A 22495-nucleotide genomic window follows, 5' to 3' on the forward strand; every position below is an offset into this window, starting at 1 on the left:
TCTTCCCCCTGCCCCTGTCAAACCCGATAGGTACTACAGGGTCCCGGACTCACATCATTTTCTTTTCAAGGCTCACTCTGCTGATCCAGAAACTATTTCCCAGGGACCTAAAGGGGTTGCAGCTGCCACCTCTAAAAATCCACTCCCCTCTGAAAGGGAGTCCAGGGCTTCGAGATGGGGTAAAAAGTGTATACTTCTGCTACTCTTTCTATGAGGGCATTAAATTGTCAATTTCATATGATACAGTACCAAGAGTATTTGTTAGATGAATTGCATAAGAAACTGTCTTCATCTGAACCCCTACATCGCAAATCACTACAGGATCTGGTACATAACTCCCAGCAGGTTAGTAACCATTTCTTACAATGTGGTTATGATGCATTGGAAGCTTCATGTAGGTCAGCTATGACAGGTGCAGTCATACGTAGGCATGCTTGGCTGAAGGAACAATCTCTGCCAGACCATGTAAAAGCTAAGCTTCTGGATGCTCCCTGGAAAAGCAAAAGTTATTTGGCTCCACTGCTCAGGAGGTCTTAAAGAAGGTTGAGGAAAAGGCAAAATCTGTACAAACAGTTAAAGATTTTCTACAAGTCCAACCACCAAGATTCAGCAGGAATTGGCCTGCCAAGAATTGGTCCTTTCCGGACACAGAAAGATTTCAGAGAGGCAAGAACAGGCATGCCAGAGGTAGAGGGCAAGCTAGAGGCTCCTACAGAGGGCGTCAATGGCAGCCTCCCAACCAGAGAGGTAGTGCAGGACCTTCAACGGCTGCACAAGGACAGACTCAATGACTTTGCTTTGACTCCGCCAACCAGGGCTCAATTAGAAGCACCTTTGGAAAGCTCTTTATTCTCAGACAATTGGCATACTATTTCAAGAGACAAATGGACACTGCAAATAATAGACAGAGGATACAGGTTCCATTTCCACACATTGCCAAAAGAAAAGGAATGCCAGACCTGCCACCAAATCAAAGGGCAGAGGCTTTGAAACAAATCTCCAACTTAATGAAAATGAAAGCTATAGAAAAGGTTCCTCTTTCAGAACAAGGCCAAGGATTTTATTCCAGACTATTCCTTGTTCCAAGAAAGAAAATCAATGGAGGCCTATTCTCGACTTGTCCACACTGAATACTTATCTCATTGTGCCAAAATTCAAAATGCTGACTCTACAGCAACTCCTTCCATGCTGGGCAAGGGGTCTTGGCTGGTGACTCTAGACCTCAAGAAGGCATACCTGCATGTCCCTATCAGACAAAGTTGCAGAAGACACCTCAGATTTCTTGCAGGCTCAGAGCATTATCAATTCTCAGCATTGCCCTTTGGCTTATCTACTGCGCCCAGAGTATTCACGAAATGCCTGGCATCAGTAATTGCACACTGCAGACTTCAGGGGATTCAAATATACCCATATCTGGACGACTGCCTTATACAAGTGGACAGCCAACAAACTTTGATAAAGGACTTGAATTATGCCATCCACCTACTACAGGCATTGGGATATACAGTCAACTTTCACAAATCAAGACTTGTTCCATCCCAAAGAATAACTTTTCTGGGTGCGGATTTAGACACAACCACCCAAATGGCTTTTCTCACAGAAGAAAAACAAAGACAACTACCGGATTACTTCAAGAACCTGACAAGACAAACTCAGCTGACTGCAAGGAAAATCCTGCAGGCCCTGGGTTACATGGCATCTTGCATTCTTCTCATTCCCCAAGCAAGGCTGCATATGAGGAAACTACAATGGTACCTAAGGAGTTTGTGGACTCAGCACAGCCACAGCTTAGAAACTTTGATCCCACTCATTCCATGTCTCCAAAAGGAATTTCTGTGGTGGGCTCAAGCAAGCCAATCAAACAGGGGTCTGCCCTTCAGCAAACCAATAGCCAGCCAAACTATTACAACGGACGCTTCAGACCACGGTTGGGGAGCACACATGGAGGGCAGATGTATTCAAGGACTATGGTCACAAAAGGAGCTACGCATGCACATAAACCAAAAGGAAATGCTGGCAGTGATACATGCAATCGAGGCCTTCAAACTTTTTCTGCATCAAGGCCACCTGCTAATAAGGACAGACAACACCACAGTCATGTGGTACATAAACAAGCAAGGGGGCACCCATTCCTACCCTCTTTGCAGACTGGCAATGAATCTATGGGAACTTTCCTTGAAACTCAATATAGACCTGCAATCCCAGTTTGTGCCAGGAAAAGACAATATACTGGCGGACAGCTTAAGCAGAAATATCATGGATGCACACGAATGGATGTTGCACCCAGACATCTTCCTACAGATAACACAATCATGGGGAAGGCTAGACATAGATCTTTTTGCCTCCCCCCACAATCATCAGCTGAAGAAATTCTGCTCAAGGACATACCACCCACAAGCATGGAAAGTGGACGCCCTATCTTTCAGCTGGAGAACCCTAACAGTTTATGCATTTCCACCTCTTCCATTAATGACCAAGGTCTTACTGAAGATCAGGACAGAGCAGCCAAAAGTGATTCTGATAGCTCCGGACTGGCCAAGACAGCACTGGTACCCATTGTTAAAGAGCATGTCACACATGAAACCATGGCCTCTTCCTCAATGGCCACTTCTCCTGACTCAGTACAATTACAAAACTCTGTATTCCAACCTGAAAACCTTGCGACTAACAGCCTGGAAAATACCTTGACTCCTCCTCAGGATAAGCTATCCAAGAGAGTGAAGGATATCATCATGGAAGCTCGCAGGCCTTCCACAAGAAAGGCATATTCAGCAAAATGGAAAAGATTTCACATTTGGAACACCACAAAGGGCCTAGATGCGACAGTGATGAACATGCCACATATCCTGGAATACTTGGCAGAAATGCTCCATAATGGCCTGTCTTACTCTTCCATTAAAATTCATGCTTCAGCAATTTCAGCAGAGTACAATACTGATCCACCTGTTTTTTCTCATCCTCTCCTAAGACAGTTTCTAAGAGGAATTAAAAACATCAATCCTCCAAGGAAACCTCCAGTGCCTACTTGGGACCTTAACTTCATGTTGGAAAAACTAACTCTGCCTCCCTTTGAACCAGCAGCATCTGCAGAACTACAGTTCCTGTCTTGGAAGACCGCCTTCCTTCTGGCCATAACCTCAGCAAGAAGAGTATCTGAGTTACAGTCCCTCATGGCAGTACAGCCATTTCTTATTTTTCATCAGGACAGAGTCTCATTGAGAACCAATCCTTCATTTATACCAAAGGTGGTATCCAGGGTCTCATTAAACCAAGCTATTCACCTGCCTACCTTCTTTCCAAATCCACAAAACAAAGGGGAGAAACTTATGCACACCCTGGACATACACAGACAGTTGCACTACTACTTGGACAGAACGAAAAGCTACAGAAAAACTGACCAGCTGTTGGTAGCATATGCTGCTGGTGCACAAGGAAAAGCAATTTCCAAACAGACAATTTCAAAATGGATAGGGAATTGCATTCGCTTCTGTTATTCCTTCCATGGAAAAGCTGTGCCAGCTAACATCAGACCTCATTCAACCAGAGCCACAGCCACCTCCACGGCCTTCTTAAGAGGGGTGGCTACCAAGGACATTTTAGAAGCTGCTACATGGAGCTACATGCATACATTTTCCAAGCATTACAATTTACCTTTATATTCCAGATCCAGAGCAGGCTTTGCTATGGCAGTCCTGCAGGGCATTTTAGCTACACCATCTTTTATATAGATCCTCCACCCCCAGATTGGCTATGGTATTCTACCCATATGTGATGACTGCAGATGCATCCTTGAAGGACATAGTGCAGTTTTGTACCTACCATAAATGTAGATGTCCGATAGGTATGCATCTGCAGTCAGGTTTACCCTCCCTCCTTCCCCTCTTTGGTATTCATTGGGTACTTTCCCCTCTCATAGCTAGCTGGGGTTATCTATTATGGTGTATTTGTCGTATATTTATATATATATATTTCTGTGCATGTTTGGAATTTATTGCTTTTACCCAAATTTAGCCTTCCTTTGAGGGCACCTGGCATCTGGGGCAAGAAAAACTGAGGAAGATGGCGTCGGCTGACGCTTTTATACCCCAGGCGCTCTGACGCCGGGAGGAGGTTCCTGTCTATTTTTAAACACCTTTATTGAATTATCACTGGCACACAGACAAACTTACGTTTATATAAAGGTACAAGAAACAAAACAAGGACTCAACCATCTAGGCTTTATTAAAAGGCAGAACTAGATAAAACAGATAGATATTAGATTATAATAGATATATAATGAAATATAACTGCCATAGCACAATGATTAAAATGTAATTTGTAAGAACTGGGGATACTGCAGTCTAATCCTGATATTAAGAAACTAATAGGTGCTAAGCCCTCCTTTACTTTTAGTAAGGAGAGAAATTTGAAATCACAGTTATGTTATAAAGATTTGATGTTCAATGAACCCCATATATATAAAATGAATGCTAAGGGAACTATTCCATGTCACAATTGTTCTGTTTCTAATAGTATTAACATTGATACTACTTTTGTACATCCTATAACTAAACATATTTTTAATTTTATGGCATTTGCTACACGGTTCACTGAAAATATAGTTTACTTAGTGAACTGTATAAAATGTGAACATTTTTATATTGGTAAAACCAATTGGAAACTAAAAGAAAGAATACAGTCACATGTATCTGAAATAAGAAGATAACTTAATAGTAATGCACTATTTAAGCATGCTATGACCATGGGCAATGACCATAGTTTTAAATTTAAGGTTATACAGAAGATGCATGTTAATTTAAGAGGTGGAGACTTAAGCATTTATTTTATTTTATTTATTTTATTTTACATTTGTTGACCAGGCTAGTCCAGCTGGATATATGTCCATTTTCAGTGGAGGCCCAGGGAGAAAAGCTCCACAAATTACAACATAAAAGGTGAAGACAAAGACATTAACAGTAGAATTTGGTACATAAGAAGTTTTTTAAAAATATAATACAAGCCTAAGATATATATTTTATATTTCAGTAGGGAAAGAAAACTTTATCTAAGAATAGATGAACAAGACTAAGACATTTACATTAGAAATGTTGTATTACAAATCTTTATAACATATTACAAGACTAGAATTTTATATTATGTATTCTATTAGGGAAAGAAAACGAAATCTAAGACTAAACTAGATACAGCTAGTAGTTTATATTAATAGGTACTAAGGTCACACATAAACCCAAGAAAGAAAACACTAGTGATCAATAGCTAGAGTGTAGAAGATCAGCATACAAGGATGGATTTATAGTGTTCATTATCACCTAGGTTGTGATACTATATGAAGGTGTTTGATCATTCCACAGTTTATACATATTTACATGAGAAAAAATCCTAAGGAAGGTTAAGCTCACTAATAATTAGTGAGTAAACGCAAGATCATGATCATGAGAGACTGGGAATTGTGGGAGTCTAGTTAATAGTCAGGTGCTTAGTCTGGGTTAACACAGGGCATAGCCAGTGTGATAAAACTGAAATGGCCGAATATGAGTGGATCAATTATTTCATGGCAGATAGACCACCTGGATTAAATGTAAAAAAATAGTATTAAACCTGTCTTGAAATTTAAGAGAGACTTTTTATAATTTTGTCATTTTTTTTACTGGGCAAAACGTGCTGTTGTATTTTGTTTTGTTTTATTAATATCTTAACTAGATTTTTAATTATGTTAATTATAATTGGATAACTGATTTATTAGATGATGCTGGCTACTAGTATAAATGAACTAACTGCAGAATTTGTATTTTGTTCTAGCATGGATAATGAGTTGTTTTAACTCAAAAGCTTTGCTATTTTATCTATTTCTGCCTTTTATTAAAGCTTAGACGATTAAGTCCCTGATGTCCTTCAAGGATGCATCTGCAGTCATCACATATGGGTTGTCCTGCCTCAGGCAGCCCTTCGGTCGGCCGGATTCGAAAGTCTGGGTCCGGCGGCTGACGCCGCTCCTCCCGGCGTCAGAGCGCCTGGGGTATAAAAGCGTCAGCCGACGCCATCTTCCTCAGTCTTTCTTGCCGTGTGGTGCCTGAAGCAGAAGCAGTTCACAAGTGCCGGTCGGCCAGCTCCTGTAATTCAGCTACCGAAGACTTCAAAAGCTAAGTACCCCGTTGGGGACTCTTTCTTGCCTCAGACGATGTCAGATAAAGTTAATAATTGTTTAACTTGTGGGAAACAAATACCTCATAAGGATTTCCACTCTTACTGCCTCCCTTGCCTAGGCCCAGACCACGACGTCTCGCCCTGTTCAGCCTATGCTTCCTTCAACCGACGCACTCTTAGACGTCGGTCGGAGTTCGCAGAGGAATTTTTTGGGGCTAGTTTTTCATACAAAATGCCGTTGGAGACTCCGACTTCACATTTAGTAAAGAAACGGAAGGACAAGGACCGACACACGCGGGCCACGGTTTCGGCTGAAACCACAGCTAGGCCTACCGCGAGTGTCTCGGTCTCGGCTGAAACCGAGTCCTTGGTACTTCCGATACTGCTCAACCGACAACCCCGGCCCCGGAGGCCCCTACTGAGTCGGTTATTGAATTTCCTTCAGAAACTGGTGTCTTGGAAACTTCCGACACCATTTCTCTAGACAAAGCTACTCCAGCACGTGGTGCAGCTAGGCCTCCTGCATCCATGTCCATAAAGGCATTCACCAGGGCTAAAGTTGCTAAACATTCTAAAGCTATGCCTCCCAGAGTTATTCCTCAGGGACCCTCTACAAGTTCACAGATTCTTACTTTAGCAGAGGACCTTATTTCCTTGATTAGGGGATCTCAACCTCATCCGGACAGGGGCTCTCAACCTCCTCTAGACAAAAGGCCCAGGGTTGAGCCCTCTGATCCCCACTGCTCAGAGGAGGCCTCTGATGGCTCTGCTCTCTCAGACTACCAGGAGGAGGCTTTTTCGGCCTACGAGGATTCTGATGCAGAGGAATCCATCCCCTCGGCCTCCCCTCCTGAAGAGCTGTCCTTCGGTGAGACCCTTCACACTATGTGAGAACATTTCAAATGGCAGGGCCAGGAATTTTCTGATTCCAGGAAAAGATTAAGAACTTTTCTGCATTTACCTCAGCATAGACCTTTGGCCATTCCTCCTGTTTTGAATGTCATTGATGATGTGTACTCTGAATCTAGTATAACCCCTGACACTCTTCCCCCTGCCCCTGTCAAACCCGATAGGTACTACAGGGTCCCGGACTCACATCATTTTCTTTTCAAGGCTCACTCTGCTGATCCAGAAACTATTTCCCAGGGACCTAAAGGGGTTGCAGCTGCCACCTCTAAAAATCCACTCCCCTCTGAAAGGGAGTCCAGGGCTTTCGAGAGATGGGGTAAAAAAGTGTATACTTCTGCTACTCTTTCTATGAGGGCATTAAATTGTCAATTTCATATGATACAGTACCAAGAGTATTTGTTAGATGAATTGCATAAGAAACTGTCTTCATCTGAACCCCTACATCGCAAATCACTACAGGATCTGGTACATAACTCCCAGCAGGTTAGTAACCATTTCTTACAATGTGGTTATGATGCATTGGAAGCTTCATGTAGGTCAGCTATGACAGGTGCAGTCATACGTAGGCATGCTTGGCTGAAGGAACAATCTCTGCCAGACCATGTAAAAGCTAAGCTTCTGGATGCTCCCCTGGAAAAGCAAAAGTTATTTGGCTCCACTGCTCAGGAGGTCTTAAAGAAGGTTGAGGAAAAGGCAAAATCTGTACAAACAGTTAAAGATTTTCTACAAGTCCAACCACCAAGATTCAGCAGGAATTGGCCTGCCAAGAATTGGTCCTTTCCGGACACAGAAAGATTTCAGAGAGGCAAGAACAGGCATGCCAGAGGTAGAGGGCAAGCTAGAGGCTCCTACAGAGGGCGTCAATGGCAGCCTCCCAACCAGAGAGGTAGTGCAGGACCTTCAACGGCTGCACAAGGACAGACTCAATGACTTTGCTTTGACTCCGCCAACCAGGGCTCAATTAGAAGCACCTTTGGGCGGAAAGCTTTCTTTATTCTCAGACAATTGGCATACTATTTCAAGAGACAAATGGACACTGCAAATAATAGACAGAGGATACAGGTTCCATTTCCACACATTGCCAAAAAGAAAAGGAATGCCAGACCTGCCACCAAATCAAAGGGCAGAGGCTTTGAAACAAATCTCCAACTTAATGAAAATGAAAGCTATAGAAAAGGTTCCTCTTTCAGAACAAGGCCAAGGATTTTATTCCAGACTATTCCTTGTTCCAAGAAAAGAAAATCAATGGAGGCCTATTCTCGACTTGTCCACACTGAATACTTATCTCATTGTGCCAAAATACAAAATGCTGACTCTACAGCAACTCCTTCCCATGCTGGGCAAGGGGTCTTGGCTGGTGACTCTAGACCTCAAGAAGGCATACCTGCATGTCCCTATCAGACAAAGTTGCAGAAGACACCTCAGATTTCTTGCAGGCTCAGAGCATTATCAATTCTCAGCATTGCCCTTTGGCTTATCTACTGCGCCCAGAGTATTCACGAAATGCCTGGCATCAGTAATTGCACACTGCAGACTTCAGGATTCAAATATACCCTTATCTGTACGACTGCCTTATACAAGTGGACAGCCAACAAACTTTGATAAAGGACTTGAATTATGCCATCCACCTACTACAGGCATTGGGATATACAGTCAACTTTCACAAATCAAGACTTGTTCCATCCCAAAGAATAACTTTTCTGGGTGCGGATTTAGACACAACCACCCAAATGGCTTTTCTCACAGAAGAAAACAAAGACAACTACCGGATTACTTCAAGAACCTGACAAGACAAACTCAGCTGACTGCAAGGAAAATCCTGCAGGCCCTGGGTTACATGGCATCTTGCATTCTTCTCATTCCCCAAGCAAGGCTGCATATGAGGAAACTACAATGGTACCTAAGGAGTTTGTGGACTCAGCACAGCCACAGCTTAGAAACTTTGATCCCACTCATTCCATGTCTCCAAAAGGAATTTCTGTGGTGGGCTCAAGCAAGCCAATCAAACAGGGGTCTGCCCTTCAGCAAACCAATAGCCAGCCAAACTATTACAACGGACGCTTCAGACCACGGTTGGGGAGCACACATGGAGGGCAGATGTATTCAAGGACTATGGTCACAAAAGGAGCTACGCATGCACATAAACCAAAAGGAAATGCTGGCAGTGATACATGCAATCGAGGCCTTCAAACTTTTTCTGCATCAAGGCCACCTGCTAATAAGGACAGACAACACCACAGTCATGTGGTACATAAACAAGCAAGGGGGCACCCATTCCTACCCTCTTTGCAGACTGGCAATGAATCTATGGGAACTTTCCTTGAAACTCAATATAGACCTGCAATCCCAGTTTGTGCCAGGAAAAGACAATATACTGGCGGACAGCTTAAGCAGAAATATCATGGATGCACACGAATGGATGTTGCACCCAGACATCTTCCTACAGATAACACAATCATGGGGAAGGCTAGACATAGATCTTTTTGCCTCCCCCCACAATCATCAGCTGAAGAAATTCTGCTCAAGGACATACCACCCACAAGCATGGAAAGTGGACGCCCTATCTTTCAGCTGGAGAACCTAACAGTTTATGCATTTCCACCTCTTCCATTAATGACCAAGGTCTTACTGAAGATCAGGACAGAGCAGCCAAAAGTGATTCTGATAGCTCCGGACTGGCCAAGACAGCACTGGTACCCATTGTTAAAGAGCATGTCACACATGAAACCATGGCCACTTCCTCAATGGCCACTTCTCCTGACTCAGTACAATTACAAAACTCTGTATTCCAACCTGAAAACCTTGCGACTAACAGCCTGGAAAATACCTTGACTCCTCCTCAGGATAAGCTATCCAAGAGAGTGAAGGATATCATCATGGAAGCTCGCAGGCCTTCCACAAGAAAGGCATATTCAGCAAAATGGAAAAGATTTCACATTTGGAACACCACAAAGGGCCTAGATGCGACAGTGATGAACATGCCACATATCCTGGAATACTTGGCAGAAATGCTCCATAATGGCCTGTCTTACTCTTCCATTAAAATTCATGCTTCAGCAATTTCAGCAGAGTACAATACTGATCCACCTGTTTTTTCTCATCCTCTCCTAAGACAGTTTCTAAGAGGAATTAAAACATCAATCCTCCAAGGAAACCTCCAGTGCCTACTTGGGACCTTAACTTCATGTTGGAAAAACTAACTCTGCCTCCCTTTGAACCAGCAGCATCTGCAGAACTACAGTTCCTGTCTTGGAAGACCGCCTTCCTTCTGGCCATAACCTCAGCAAGAAGAGTATCTGAGTTACAGTCCCTCATGGCAGTACAGCCATTTCTTATTTTTCATCAGGACAGAGTCTCATTGAGAACCAATCCTTCATTTATACCAAAGGTGGTATCCAGGGTCTCATTAAACCAAGCTATTCACCTGCCTACCTTCTTTCCAAATCCACAAAACAAAGGGGAGAAACTTATGCACACCCTGGACATACACAGACAGTTGCACTACTACTTGGACAGAACGAAAAGCTACAGAAAAAACTGACCAGCTGTTGGTAGCATATGCTGCTGGTGCACAAGGAAAAGCAATTTCCAAACAGACAATTTCAAAATGGATAGGGAATTGCATTCGCTTCTGTTATTCCTTCCATGGAAAAGCTGTGCCAGCTAACATCAGACCTCATTCAACCAGAGCCACAGCCACCTCCACGGCCTTCTTAAGAGGGGTGGCTACCAAGGACATTTTAGAAGCTGCTACATGGAGCTACATGCATACATTTTCCAAGCATTACAATTTACCTTTATATTCCAGATCCAGAGCAGGCTTTGCTATGGCAGTCCTGCAGGGCATTTTAGCTACACCATCTTTTATATAGATCCTCCACCCCCAGATTGGCTATGGTATTCTACCCATATGTGATGACTGCAGATGCATCCTTGAAGGACATAGTGCAGTTTTGTACCTACCATAAATGTAGATGTCCGATAGGTATGCATCTGCAGTCAGGTTTACCCTCCCTCCTTCCCTCTTTGGTATTCATTGGGTACTTTCCTCTCATAGCTAGCTGGGGTTATCTATTATGGTGTATTTGTCGTATATTTATATATATATATTTCTGTGCATGTTTGGAATTTATTGCTTTTACCCAAATTTAGCCTTCCTTTGAGGGCACCTGGCATCTGGGGCAAGAAAAACTGAGGAAGATGGCGTCGGCTGACGCTTTTATACCCCAGGCGCTCTGACGTCGGGGAGGGGGCGACGTCAGCCGACGCCGGACCCAGACTTTGGAATCCGGCTGACCGAAGGGCTGCCTGAGGCAGGACAACCCATATGTGATGACTGCAGATGCATACCTATCGGACATCTACATTTATGGTAGGTACAAAACTGTACTTTTTGTTTCTTGTGGATTTGTATCTTAATGTGTGTGACTTATTTAGATACGTTGGAGAATTTTGTTTTGTTTTATTTATATAAAAGTAATCAAACAATATTAACAAGTTCACATTTACAAACATTATATATCACATATAATCTTCTATACAATTTAATCAATCCAATATTACTAAATTGTTCAATTCTTGGCTTTTCTAAACCTAATTCCTCCCCAAAGCATTTTTCCTGTATGTATTGTCCTCACATTTTTCATTTTTTCTATGTAACTTATTCCTATTGTTTTCTAAAGATCCCACTTCCTGCTGTTTTATCTGTGTTACAATTTTTCACTACTTCAAGTATGCCTTGTTTAGACTTTGATTTCCATTTTCTAGTAATTGCTTTTTCGGCAGCCACCAGAATTAAACTTAACAAAGCCTTAATATGTCTGGGCAATTCAGATCCTGTCTCCCAGCTCAAAAAATAATTTCCTTAGTTACACTTATTTGCTCAGACAGAGTCTTATTCTAGCCATGTTTGAGTGGAAAATGCACAAGTCGGAGTTTTGTTTTTTGTGCCAGATGATCCAAACATAAATAATTTGCTCAGCAGAAGTATGGCATGAAAAATGGACTTAATTATCAAAATAAACAAAAGTCACAGAAGACCTGTTTGGTAATCACAGGATCATAAATGTTTAGTAGGTTAACAGCCCTAGGGCCTTTTCAGCCTAACCATTAATGACCAATATTCCCAATTATCAGTGCCCATGGGCTAGAAGGCCTTTGGTATTTGCTTGTGACTTAGGGCATCTAGAAACTACCTTTGTCCATAAGGACCACAGGTGACAAACTAGGGGTGAGTTTCCGATTTCCCATCCATTAGTCCAAATTGCATTTGAATAGATTTCGGGAAGACTCTGTTTCACATGAATGGGATGTTTGTTCAAGAGAAGGGCTAACCTCTGAGACACATACTTATCCCTCCAACATGTTTTGTTTATGACACAGACGAGATTTAGATTATTAGATCAGGTAATTCTAGTGCTGTTTGTTTTGCAAATGTGTGGAGATCCATCAGGGCTGGAACGGAAAATGCCTTGTAGGTTAGGCATAGATCACTCCTCAGTAGTCTGTAGGAAACTGAGTACACAGACAGTGTTTTGAGGCAGTTTGCATAGGACATATTATTTATACTCTGTATTGTTTTAGTGAAAAAACACTGTGGCCAGTGCAGTTGTGGCAAATACCTGGTCAGGTACATGCCGAAGGGTGCATTGCACTCCATTATTGGTCTAATGAGGGCTGAGCATAGAGGGACTATGATCTCCTTAGATCTGGATGCCATGCCCTTATAACTTGCCCCATGAAGAGCATTTTTTTCACCACCATGGACACATGGTGTTCGAAGTTCATGTTACTGTCAACCTCAGCTCCCAAGTCTCTTATCACAGAGTCTACTCTTAGGGGAGTGTTATCCAGGTTATAATTTTAGGGTAGTCATCTTCCCAAAGTGTATAATTATGCATTTTTGCACTGTGTTTTAGATCATGGTTTTGGTTGATCTACTTCATTTTAAACCAGTAAAGATTAAGTTAAAACTTAATGTTGCTCCATATGCCTTGACCATACCCAGGAGGATGCAATTTTTTTCAAAGTCAAAGTAAACTTTGTCAATCAGATATACACAGCAAGGCAAGCTGAATGAAATTATGTTGCTTTGGTCCCCATGCAAGACATACCAGTAAACACATAGTTTGTGTGGCAGTAAGACTAATACACATGCAGTAATAATTAAAATATTAACAGCACAATAAATTACCACAATTGGACAGGAAAACATTAGACAATTTTATACTAGTAGGTACTGCAAAGACTATGACTTCACATTGTGATTGCTAAGATATTGCACTTCATCAGTTGTAGTATGATGTATTCTGATGTTCATATTGCACATGTATGGAGTGGTGACTCACTCCTGACTATTGCACATTCAGGAAGTAATTGCATAAGAAATCAGGCTAACTGTATCAGTTATTGAAGCAATTTGACAGAGTGATTACTATAGATGATACATCACAGGAAGTGGCATATTGATCTGATTATTCGCTGTCATGGCTGGCATTCAAGTTCAGCAGCCTTATGGACAGAGGAAAGAAGCTCCTGTTCAGTCTAGATGTTTTGCAATGTAAGCTGCAATACCACCTGCCCAAGGAAAGGTGGAAGTACATGCTATGGGCAGGGTGAGTGGGATCATCAAATATCTTCCTAGCCCTTCCTACACACCATGTCTTGTGCAGATCATCCATGGATAGGAGAGAGGAACCAATGACTTTTTCTGCTATCCTCACTACCCTCAGGAGAGCCTTGGTCAGATGCTTTCCAGTTGCCATACCAAACTATGATGTTATTTGAGTGGATCCTCTTGATGTTCCCTTGTAGAAGGCTTTGAGGATGGACTGAGACAGGTTTGCCTTCCTCAGTTTCCATAGGAAGTGCAGACATTGTTGTGCCTTTCTTCACTGTGTGGCTAATGTGAGTCGACCAGGATAGGTCATCTGAGATGTGCACCCCCAGGAACTTCATGTTTTTAACTCTTTCCACTGCCACCCCTTAATTTCCAGAGGTTGATGTATGTCCCGAGTACTCCTGAAGTCCACTATTAATTCTTTAGTCTTGCTTACATTCTAGGCTAGATTGTTGCTGTCACACCAGCCTATCAGATGCTCCACTTCATCCCTGTAGGCTGTTTCATCACCATTTCTGACAACACCTATGACAGTGGTATCATCTGCAAACCTGATGATTTTGTTGGATTCATGCTTGGCCATGCAGTCGTGTGTCAACAAGGTGAACAGCAGAGGACTCAGGATGCAGCCCTGAGGGACACCCGTGCTCACTCTAATGCTGATTGAACTGCTATTTCCCACACATACTTTTTGGGATCTGTTGCTGAGAAATTCCAGTATCCAGTTACATACAGGGGTGCTAATGCCCAGCTGGATCAGCTTTGATACCAGATTCTGGGGAATGACAGTGTTAAAGGCAGAACTAAAATTGATAAACAGCATTCTGACATAGCAATTCTTGTTATCTAGATGTGCCAAGGATTCATGAAGTGCTATAGCTATTGCATCAGCCATGCAGCAGTTATATCTATAAGCACACTCTAATGTATCCAGTGTTGCAGGTAGGCTTGAAGAGATATGGCTCTTGATCAACTGATCAAAACACTTCATCACTGTTGATGAAAGAGCAGCTGGCTGGTAATCATTTAGGCTTGTCGGTTTGGATTTCTTGGGTAAAGGAATGATTGTTGTATTTTTGAAGCAACTGGGTACAATGGCTAGTTGCAGGGATGTGTTGAATATATCTGTTAGTACAGTGGACAGTTGGGTAGCACAGTCTTTTAGAATTTTCAATGCTGTCTAAATCATAAGCTTATATAAAATGAATGTAGAGCCTAGATATTTTTGAAAGTGTAACTATTGAAGTGGGGGCGGCATAGTGGTATAGCAGTTAGTGTTGTCACCTCACAGCAAGAGATTCTCCTGTTCGATTCTCAGCTGAGGTGCCTTCTTTGCTGAGTCTGCAAGTCTTCCATGCATTTGTGTGGGTTTCCTCACTTTCCAAGGACATGCAGTAGGTGGATTGGACACTCTAAAGTGTGTGTGTGTGTGTGTGTGTGTGTGTGTGTGTGTGTGTGTGTGTGTGTGTGTGTGTGTGTGTGTGTGTGTGTGTGTGTGTACTGTACCCTGGGCCTTGGACTACCAATCTAAGCCTGGAAACCCCGTAACTGCTACAGAAACAGCGAGCACTGAAAGGTGCTCATTGCCAATGTAGCGCATTGTGTGCAAATGGGAAAGAAAGACAGATAGAGAACTATGAAGTGCCTATCCTCCCGTGGGCCCAGTAAGTAAAAAGAATAGTCAAATGCAAATATGTGTTGATTTAAAAAAGCTTAATGATGGTAATTTGTGTGAAGGATTCATATTGTGTACACTAGAAGTAATAGCTCACAAGCTTGTCAGTGGAAGCATGTTTTCCATGTTTGATGCTTTTAATGGATTCTCACAATACAAAGAAATTCAAAATTTGACAACCTGCATTACCCTATGGGTAGGTTCTGTTTTTGGGGGTTACCATTTGGTATAACCTCAGCACCTCAAATCTTTCAGAGTAAAATGTTTAATTTACTCAAGTGGCGGTATGGTGGTGTTGTTGTTAATGACATCCTGGTGTTTAGTCTTTACAAAGAAATGCACAATTTGGGGTTAGAGGCAGTGCAACAATCTATCAAATGTTCTGGTCTAAAGCCAAACTAAGACCAATTCTGCTTTAGTAAAATAGAGCTACAGTGCTATGAGCACCACATTAGTGCTAGTGGTAACAAACCAGATGCAATCAAGGTAAGACCAAAAGTCAAGCTACCAGATCCATCTTGTGTGTCTGAACTCTAAGCATGATCTGCTACATAGACTAGTTTGTACATGAACCTCTGACAATACCCTGTCCTTTAACTCAGTTGTTAATGAAAAATATGTCATGGTCTTGGAGACATACTCAAACCCAAGCATTCAGTAAAGTAAAATAAATGCTCCAGTGCTGTCCTTAAGTAGACAATAGTGAGTGCAAATGCAATTAGTCATTGGACAAAATCCAAACAGCTCATATGTAAATATCAATAGCATGACGGCTTACTCTGTTACATCAAGATAAAAATGAAGTACCTCAAATCAAAGAGCAGTTGAGTGCAGTGGGTTAAGCCTGTGAGCTGTATTTCTTGTGGCACAGGGTTTGATTCCTTCAGCTCTTATTTGCCTACTGTGTAACTTTGAGCATGTCATTTAACAAGACATTGCTTCCACAAGATCACCTTGAAAAGGAACTGTGTGTCTAGTGGGGCTACCAGGTTAATAAATGGGGATTACTGGAGTGGATTTTTCATAATGATTAAGGTCTTCATCTTACAGAACCAAGGTATATGGTTTCATTCTGACCTTGAGTTACTGGGTAGGCTTAAAATGTCCCTTTAGAGCAGTTATATTAATATTCACCTATGAACCTAAAAGTGCTACATCAGAAACACAAGGGCCATCAAGGTCTCAATAAATGCACAGAAACAGCCAAAATGTCCATGTAGTGGCCAAACTTTTAACAAGACAAAATTAATTTGATGTCACTGTCAGTTCTGTATTGTGCATAATCTGTTGCAGAGATTAGAGCCGCTAATGCCAATAGTTATCAAAAGGTCCTTGGCAAAAGACAGCTGCTGACTTGTGCGAGTTTGAAGGCAAAAACTACCTTGTTGTTGCAGACTAATACTCTTGTGATATAGGATAATTCATGTGCCAACTACAGCTAGCCAACAAATAATAACCAGATTCAAGACTATGTTTTAAGGTATGGTCTACCTATTGAACTAGTTATTGACAATGGCATACAGTTCATGTAAAATGAGTTCCAACAGTTGGTTAGTGACTATGGTTTCATCTGTACAACGTCATGTATTTACTATCTGCAGTCCCATGACAAAGCCAAGAGAGCGGTGCAAGCAGCCAAAATAATGTTTAAACAGTCAGATCCTCACAAAGCTCTCAAGGCATACCAAGCTACTCCACACCATGCCGTTGGAATAAGCTCATCACAGCTAATGCGTAGAAGGCAAATATGAACTGATACGCCAATGATACAGTCGAAACTTGAGTCTAGACTTACTCCATACCATATAGTCAAACAAAATGACCAAAACTTCAAATCTTCATGCAAAAGGTTTTATGACTGATGTTATTCTGCACATCCACTGTCCTGCAAACAGGTCAAGCTGTCCACTTGAAGTCAGAGAGGAAGAACAAGTGGGACACACAAAACATAGCAGTACAGGAAACCACTGAACCATGGCCAAACACTGTAAAAACTAAAGATGGTACCATAATACAGTGAAATAGAAGACATATCCAACTTGTTCCTGATGAGTGTCAACCTGAGTGCAGTGTACCAGAAAAGCCTGAGTAAATCTGAGCCAAGAATAACCAGAATGATCATTAGCAAATCCATTCCTGTACAGACAACAGATCTTCAACAACCAAACATTTGATACAAGGGTGAAAATTTGAGTTTGAGTAATTTGATTGTGACTTTTCTGGTTTCCCATCCAGTTGACTGGTTTATCTAAGTTTTAATGAGTGTCATACCAGTCTGTTTCAAACGTTTCCTTTTGCAGGCCCCACATCCATTTCCAGCTTCAGTCTGAATAGATATCAAATAATGAGAAGTGGAAGAATACTTTTTACCTACAAAACATTTCTAATATTGTGACAGAGTCATTGAGACAGTTAAGTGAAGACTGATAATACATTTCATAATGTTTTATGAATAACTACATTGTTCATATGTCATGTTAATATGCTTTTGTAAGTTCAGTCCGAAGTGTTGACATGATCCACTGACTATGAATCGTCATACTTGATAATTTTGATAAAACTGACTTTTCTGCAAAGAGGGAGATGCAGTGACAGATGGTATAAATCTATTAAAGTCCATATATATTGTGTGTATGTAAAATAGTTGCTGCCTTTGCAACACTAATGTATTGTATCATCTTTTTTAAGAAAGTGCCTAGTCTAAAATGTATTGTGATTTCTAAGTTACTGTCAGTTGGGTGTAAGATGTTGAAGTGTTAACATTGTTTAAGCTGAGCTGTGAAGTTGTTACAAATAAAAATTGCTTGTTTTTTTGAAACTTTGGTACATCCTGACATTTTTGACTCAAGCAATAAATGATATGTAAGGCACTTTAACAGTCTCTCACAAATATACATACACACATACACCCACGGCATGTGCACCTGCCACCTATTTGATGGATAATTAATCCACTCAGTACATGTCTTCTGAATGTGGGAAGAAACCAAAGCACCCAGCAAAATGATTGTTTACTTTGGTGCATCATTTGCATGAAGATATAGATGCAGCATAGGACTATAAGGAACACAGAACACTTTGCTGAAAACACAGTTATTAGAAAATGGGCACATTTTCATATAGCTTTTTGATTGTTATATCATTTAAAAGAGTGCTGAGGTCACACATCCGACAGCACAGACATGAACAAAAACAGGATAGAAAGTTATCAGTTTTTCAGTTAACTCAGTCTGTTGTAAGCATAAGTTCTGACATGAATAAACCAGTGTGGGACTGTTCACAGCAATGTTCTGCAATATAATTGTAACTTGATAGCAAGTCTAGATGATGTGGCTTGGTACAGACACTTGTCACACTGCAACATGGTAACCAAAGGTCACTCAGTTTCACCCTGACAATGACTGTAATCCTATCACTTTCTGTGTTCCAGAAACTGAATGCTACAAAATCAGATTGAGGGATGCAATATGGCCTTTGCAAGTAGAGGTATAAAATATCAGGATAAACCTTTACTTTTCCCTCATTCAGTTACATGTAGTTGGACAGTTGGATAGTAGCCTGAAAAGACTGGTTAAATTATATCAATATGTGCCGCAGTCAAACCCCCCCCCCCCAAATGCATGTCTACTGCCCTTTTGTGTACAACAATTGTCCCACTGTGTAATGTACACATTACAAGCCCACTCAGTCTGTGTGTAGAACTCAAACTGTGGGTATGCAGCCATTTAAAGTGCAACATCAATAAACACAGTACCATAATTATTACTTTGTTAAAAGATTCAATAATATTTATTTTATACCTTAGGTCTCAGGTCAAAATCTGTTAATGTTATGAGGAAATTTTCCTGTGATATTCCAAACCTTTGACGTAGTTCAGCAACAAGGTTGGAGTCGATAGATTTTAATATTACAGTAGCAAAAGGAGCTTCAGAATCTGGAAGTAAAAAATATTACAGTCTCATGTGAATTCCAAAAACGAAAACAGTAAAAAAAAATAATTTTCTAACTTTGTTTCTCCTTCTTACTCATTTATAATATGTACTCAGCAGTGAAATGATTATGATCTGTAGTATCTGTTTAGAAATAAATGCAAAGCTGAAAAATAGGACATAACCTTACCTACCTTTCTATAGTATACCTGACATCAAAGGCCCTACCAAATGACAATGCAAAGCAACAGAATAGGACAATAAGGAGATAAATATCACCCTAAGTACATGTATCACATAAACAATCTACTTTTTCACATTTATTGCAGTTCTCTGGCTAATCTACTTCCCAACCAGTTTTCTTGAATGTCTTTGGCAGGAAACTGTCAATTTTCAAGGATCTCGTCAACTTTACTCTTTCCTTCTAAGACTTCTCTTTTCTTCAGTTTTCTTTTTGATCCATAAGTTACTTTAAACAACTCTGTCCTTACTATAAATCTCACTAACTTAACTATCATTCTAATCCCTCACCCCTTTAAAACTACCCCACTAGTGATTTTTCTTTCCCTTTATTAATTATCTTAACCTAACACTACCCCTCTAGTGATCTTTTCCTTTCTTAACTTTCAACCTATTTCAATATTTACAAAAGAAAAAAGTGTGTGTGTGTGTGTGTGTGTGTGTGTGTGTATATATATATATATATATATATATATAGAGAGAGAGAGAGAGAAAGTTACTCTGTTTTTCTTTCTGATATTGTAACTTCCCACAATTTAGTAGTCTGTTTCTCATTTTTGTTTTATTGTACTGTTTTGTGCTGTAAATTTGTGTAAAATACTGTGTAATCATAATGTGTTTGTGGAGTTTTTCTCCCTGGGCCTCTGCTGAAAATGGGCTTCTGTCCCAGGTGGACTTTCCTGGTCAATAAATAAATAAATACATTTTCTACAATAGTATCCTGCATATTTTACTTCATTATCAAAATATTCCTAAGAAATATTGCATTTTAAAATGATTTTTTCTTTCTAGCAAATGGTTTTACTACTTCCTGTGTATCCTCCTCTTAACCCTTCCTACCACTGTCCAGTTGTTGACTTATATTTGAAGCAAAAATTCCCTGCTAGTCAGACACCCTGTAAGAAAACAGAAATCCCTTGTGCCTACATGAAGAGAATTGCAATGAATTTAGGATTTTTTTCATTGTGAACTGATGCCTCTTGTTCCAGCTCATTTGCACATTTATGTTTAAACATTTGATGGCTTGCAGTCATACCTCCTAACTGTATCAAATTACTCATTTTTTTACCAGGTTTTGGGGTCCAAATAATTGGGTGCCATGACTCCCGAGTGGCACCCCTTAATTTCCGAATTTCCTGGCTGTTTAATTTGAATTTTATTTTTCTGTTTTTTTGAGCTGATGTCATCACATGTGCGATGACATCAACGCCTTGAAACAGCCTGCCAGCCTGTCGGAATTGAGTTCAAACAATAACATGTAAGCCATGCAGTCATTTCTGGCCAGCAGCAAGGGAATGAAACTCCTTAGGTGCTTAAGCTGCAGTGGTTTATAAATGGGGAATGGAGCTTCCTTAACTGTTAATGGACTGCTGGCTGCTGCAGATTTAGGTTCCGAGAATGGAACAAGCCGACAGAACTCCTTAGCTGAATGGAGCGAGGCTAGAATGGACTGCAGAGGTAATTATGTTGTGTGTGTATGTGTCTTTAGCTGTTAATGGACTGCTGCAGATTTAAGTTCCAAAAATGGAACAAGCCAATGGAACTCCTTAGCTGAATGGAGCAAGGCTAGAATGGACTGCAGTGTGTGTGTGTGCATGTCCGCGTGCGCTGATTAAAGGTACCAGCCTTATCAGATGTGAGAAGGAAGGACTGGTCTGTGCAGAGATATTACAGAAAGGGATAGACAGAAAGACTAGTTGGTGATATTTAATGCAGAATCATATCTTGAATCAGATAATGCAAACTTAACAGTGTTAAAACAGACTTGCTACATGTTTGCATTACTGGTACAGAATGATTCTTATTAATCCCCTATCTGTTAGTGTATGCTTAGCTTAGGTATTACAAGTTTCTGTTATTGATGTCAAAAGGTACTTAAAAGCTGGGTAGTTATCTTAGCACCGATTTGTTTATTTTGTATCATATTTACTCCATTGTTGTGCTTATTGACTTTTATGCTATTGTGGTCTATATTGTATTACCTCAAAGTGTTATTTTATATTGCAGCACATTTAAGTTTATGTGTTATAGTTTGCTGGCAAAATGGCAAGTTAGAAAGTGGATTTTAGAACATGTATGAGATATTAGAAATAAACCAATGTGTAGTCCAGTAGCGGGACATGTTCTTTATATGAAATACAAATAAAAAAATGGACTCTGTTGTATTATTGTGGACACCTTTCCATCTAAAACATTAGTTTAACCAATAGTTATTGTAGAAAGAGACCTATTTTATATTGAAATATCAGACATATCAGGCAAAAGGTTTGGATGTTAGCTGGTATTTATTTGAATATATGTTTAGTAAAATTTTTGGAAATGTTCATATTAATTTCAGACATGGTCTCTTTAAGAAACTCCATAGGGGCTAGTTGAGCATTGACAGAAAATTATAAAAGTGTTGTTTTCTCTGTACCTCTGTTTTCCCCTTTGATGCTTTTGACATGAGTTTCTTGGGGTTTTAAGTAAAGACTAATAGCTGAGTTTTAATAATGAGTGTTATGTCATCGTACAAACTTTAGTTGTATGTTATGCATATCTTTGTGTGTGTGTGTGTGTGTGTGTGTGTGTGTAAGTAGACTTTTATGATGGAAATGTTCTGAATTGGGCAGTTTTGTCATTATTGGTTCATGCATTTTGTTTAATTGCCAACTGGAAAAAATGTTCAAACAATAAATTTAAAATGCACTCAAAGTCTAACAATTATAGGTTCATAGGTTCATACTAGGCTATCTGCCCTAGGGCATTTATAAGCCTAGCCAGAGTGTGTTTGGCTTTCGCCACCCATTTTAAATTAATTTTGCTATGCCCTTTTTTGAGGTTAGTATACTGTGCCTCTGTCTAACAGTGACACAGAAGTAATACCCGAAGTAAACTGACGATCTCCCATCCACTCATCAAGATTTCTCTTGAAGAGGGTCAATGAGGGACTCTGCCTAACCTGGACTGGGATTTTATTCCAGAGTGAAGGGAGCCTCT

The 22495-nt window shown here is 40.6% G+C and overlaps 1 protein-coding gene across 1 annotated transcript in view; it reads right to left on the reverse strand.

Annotated features, from left to right (window-relative positions):
- LOC122813360 (coiled-coil domain-containing protein 80-like) overlaps positions 1-22495 on the reverse strand; it is a 141280-nt gene that overhangs the window by 55930 nt on the left and 62855 nt on the right. The window contains exon 3 of the mRNA XM_044085637.1: positions 19148-19281. Coding sequence (XP_043941572.1) covers positions 19148-19281 — 134 coding nt within the window. The remainder of the gene's footprint in view (positions 1-19147; positions 19282-22495) is intronic.

The sequence above is a fragment of the Protopterus annectens genome, chromosome 1.part1, assembly GCF_019279795.1.
Source record: "Protopterus annectens isolate FY-2018-M chromosome 1.part1, PAN1.0, whole genome shotgun sequence".
Taxonomy (NCBI): domain Eukaryota; kingdom Metazoa; phylum Chordata; order Ceratodontiformes; family Protopteridae; genus Protopterus; species Protopterus annectens.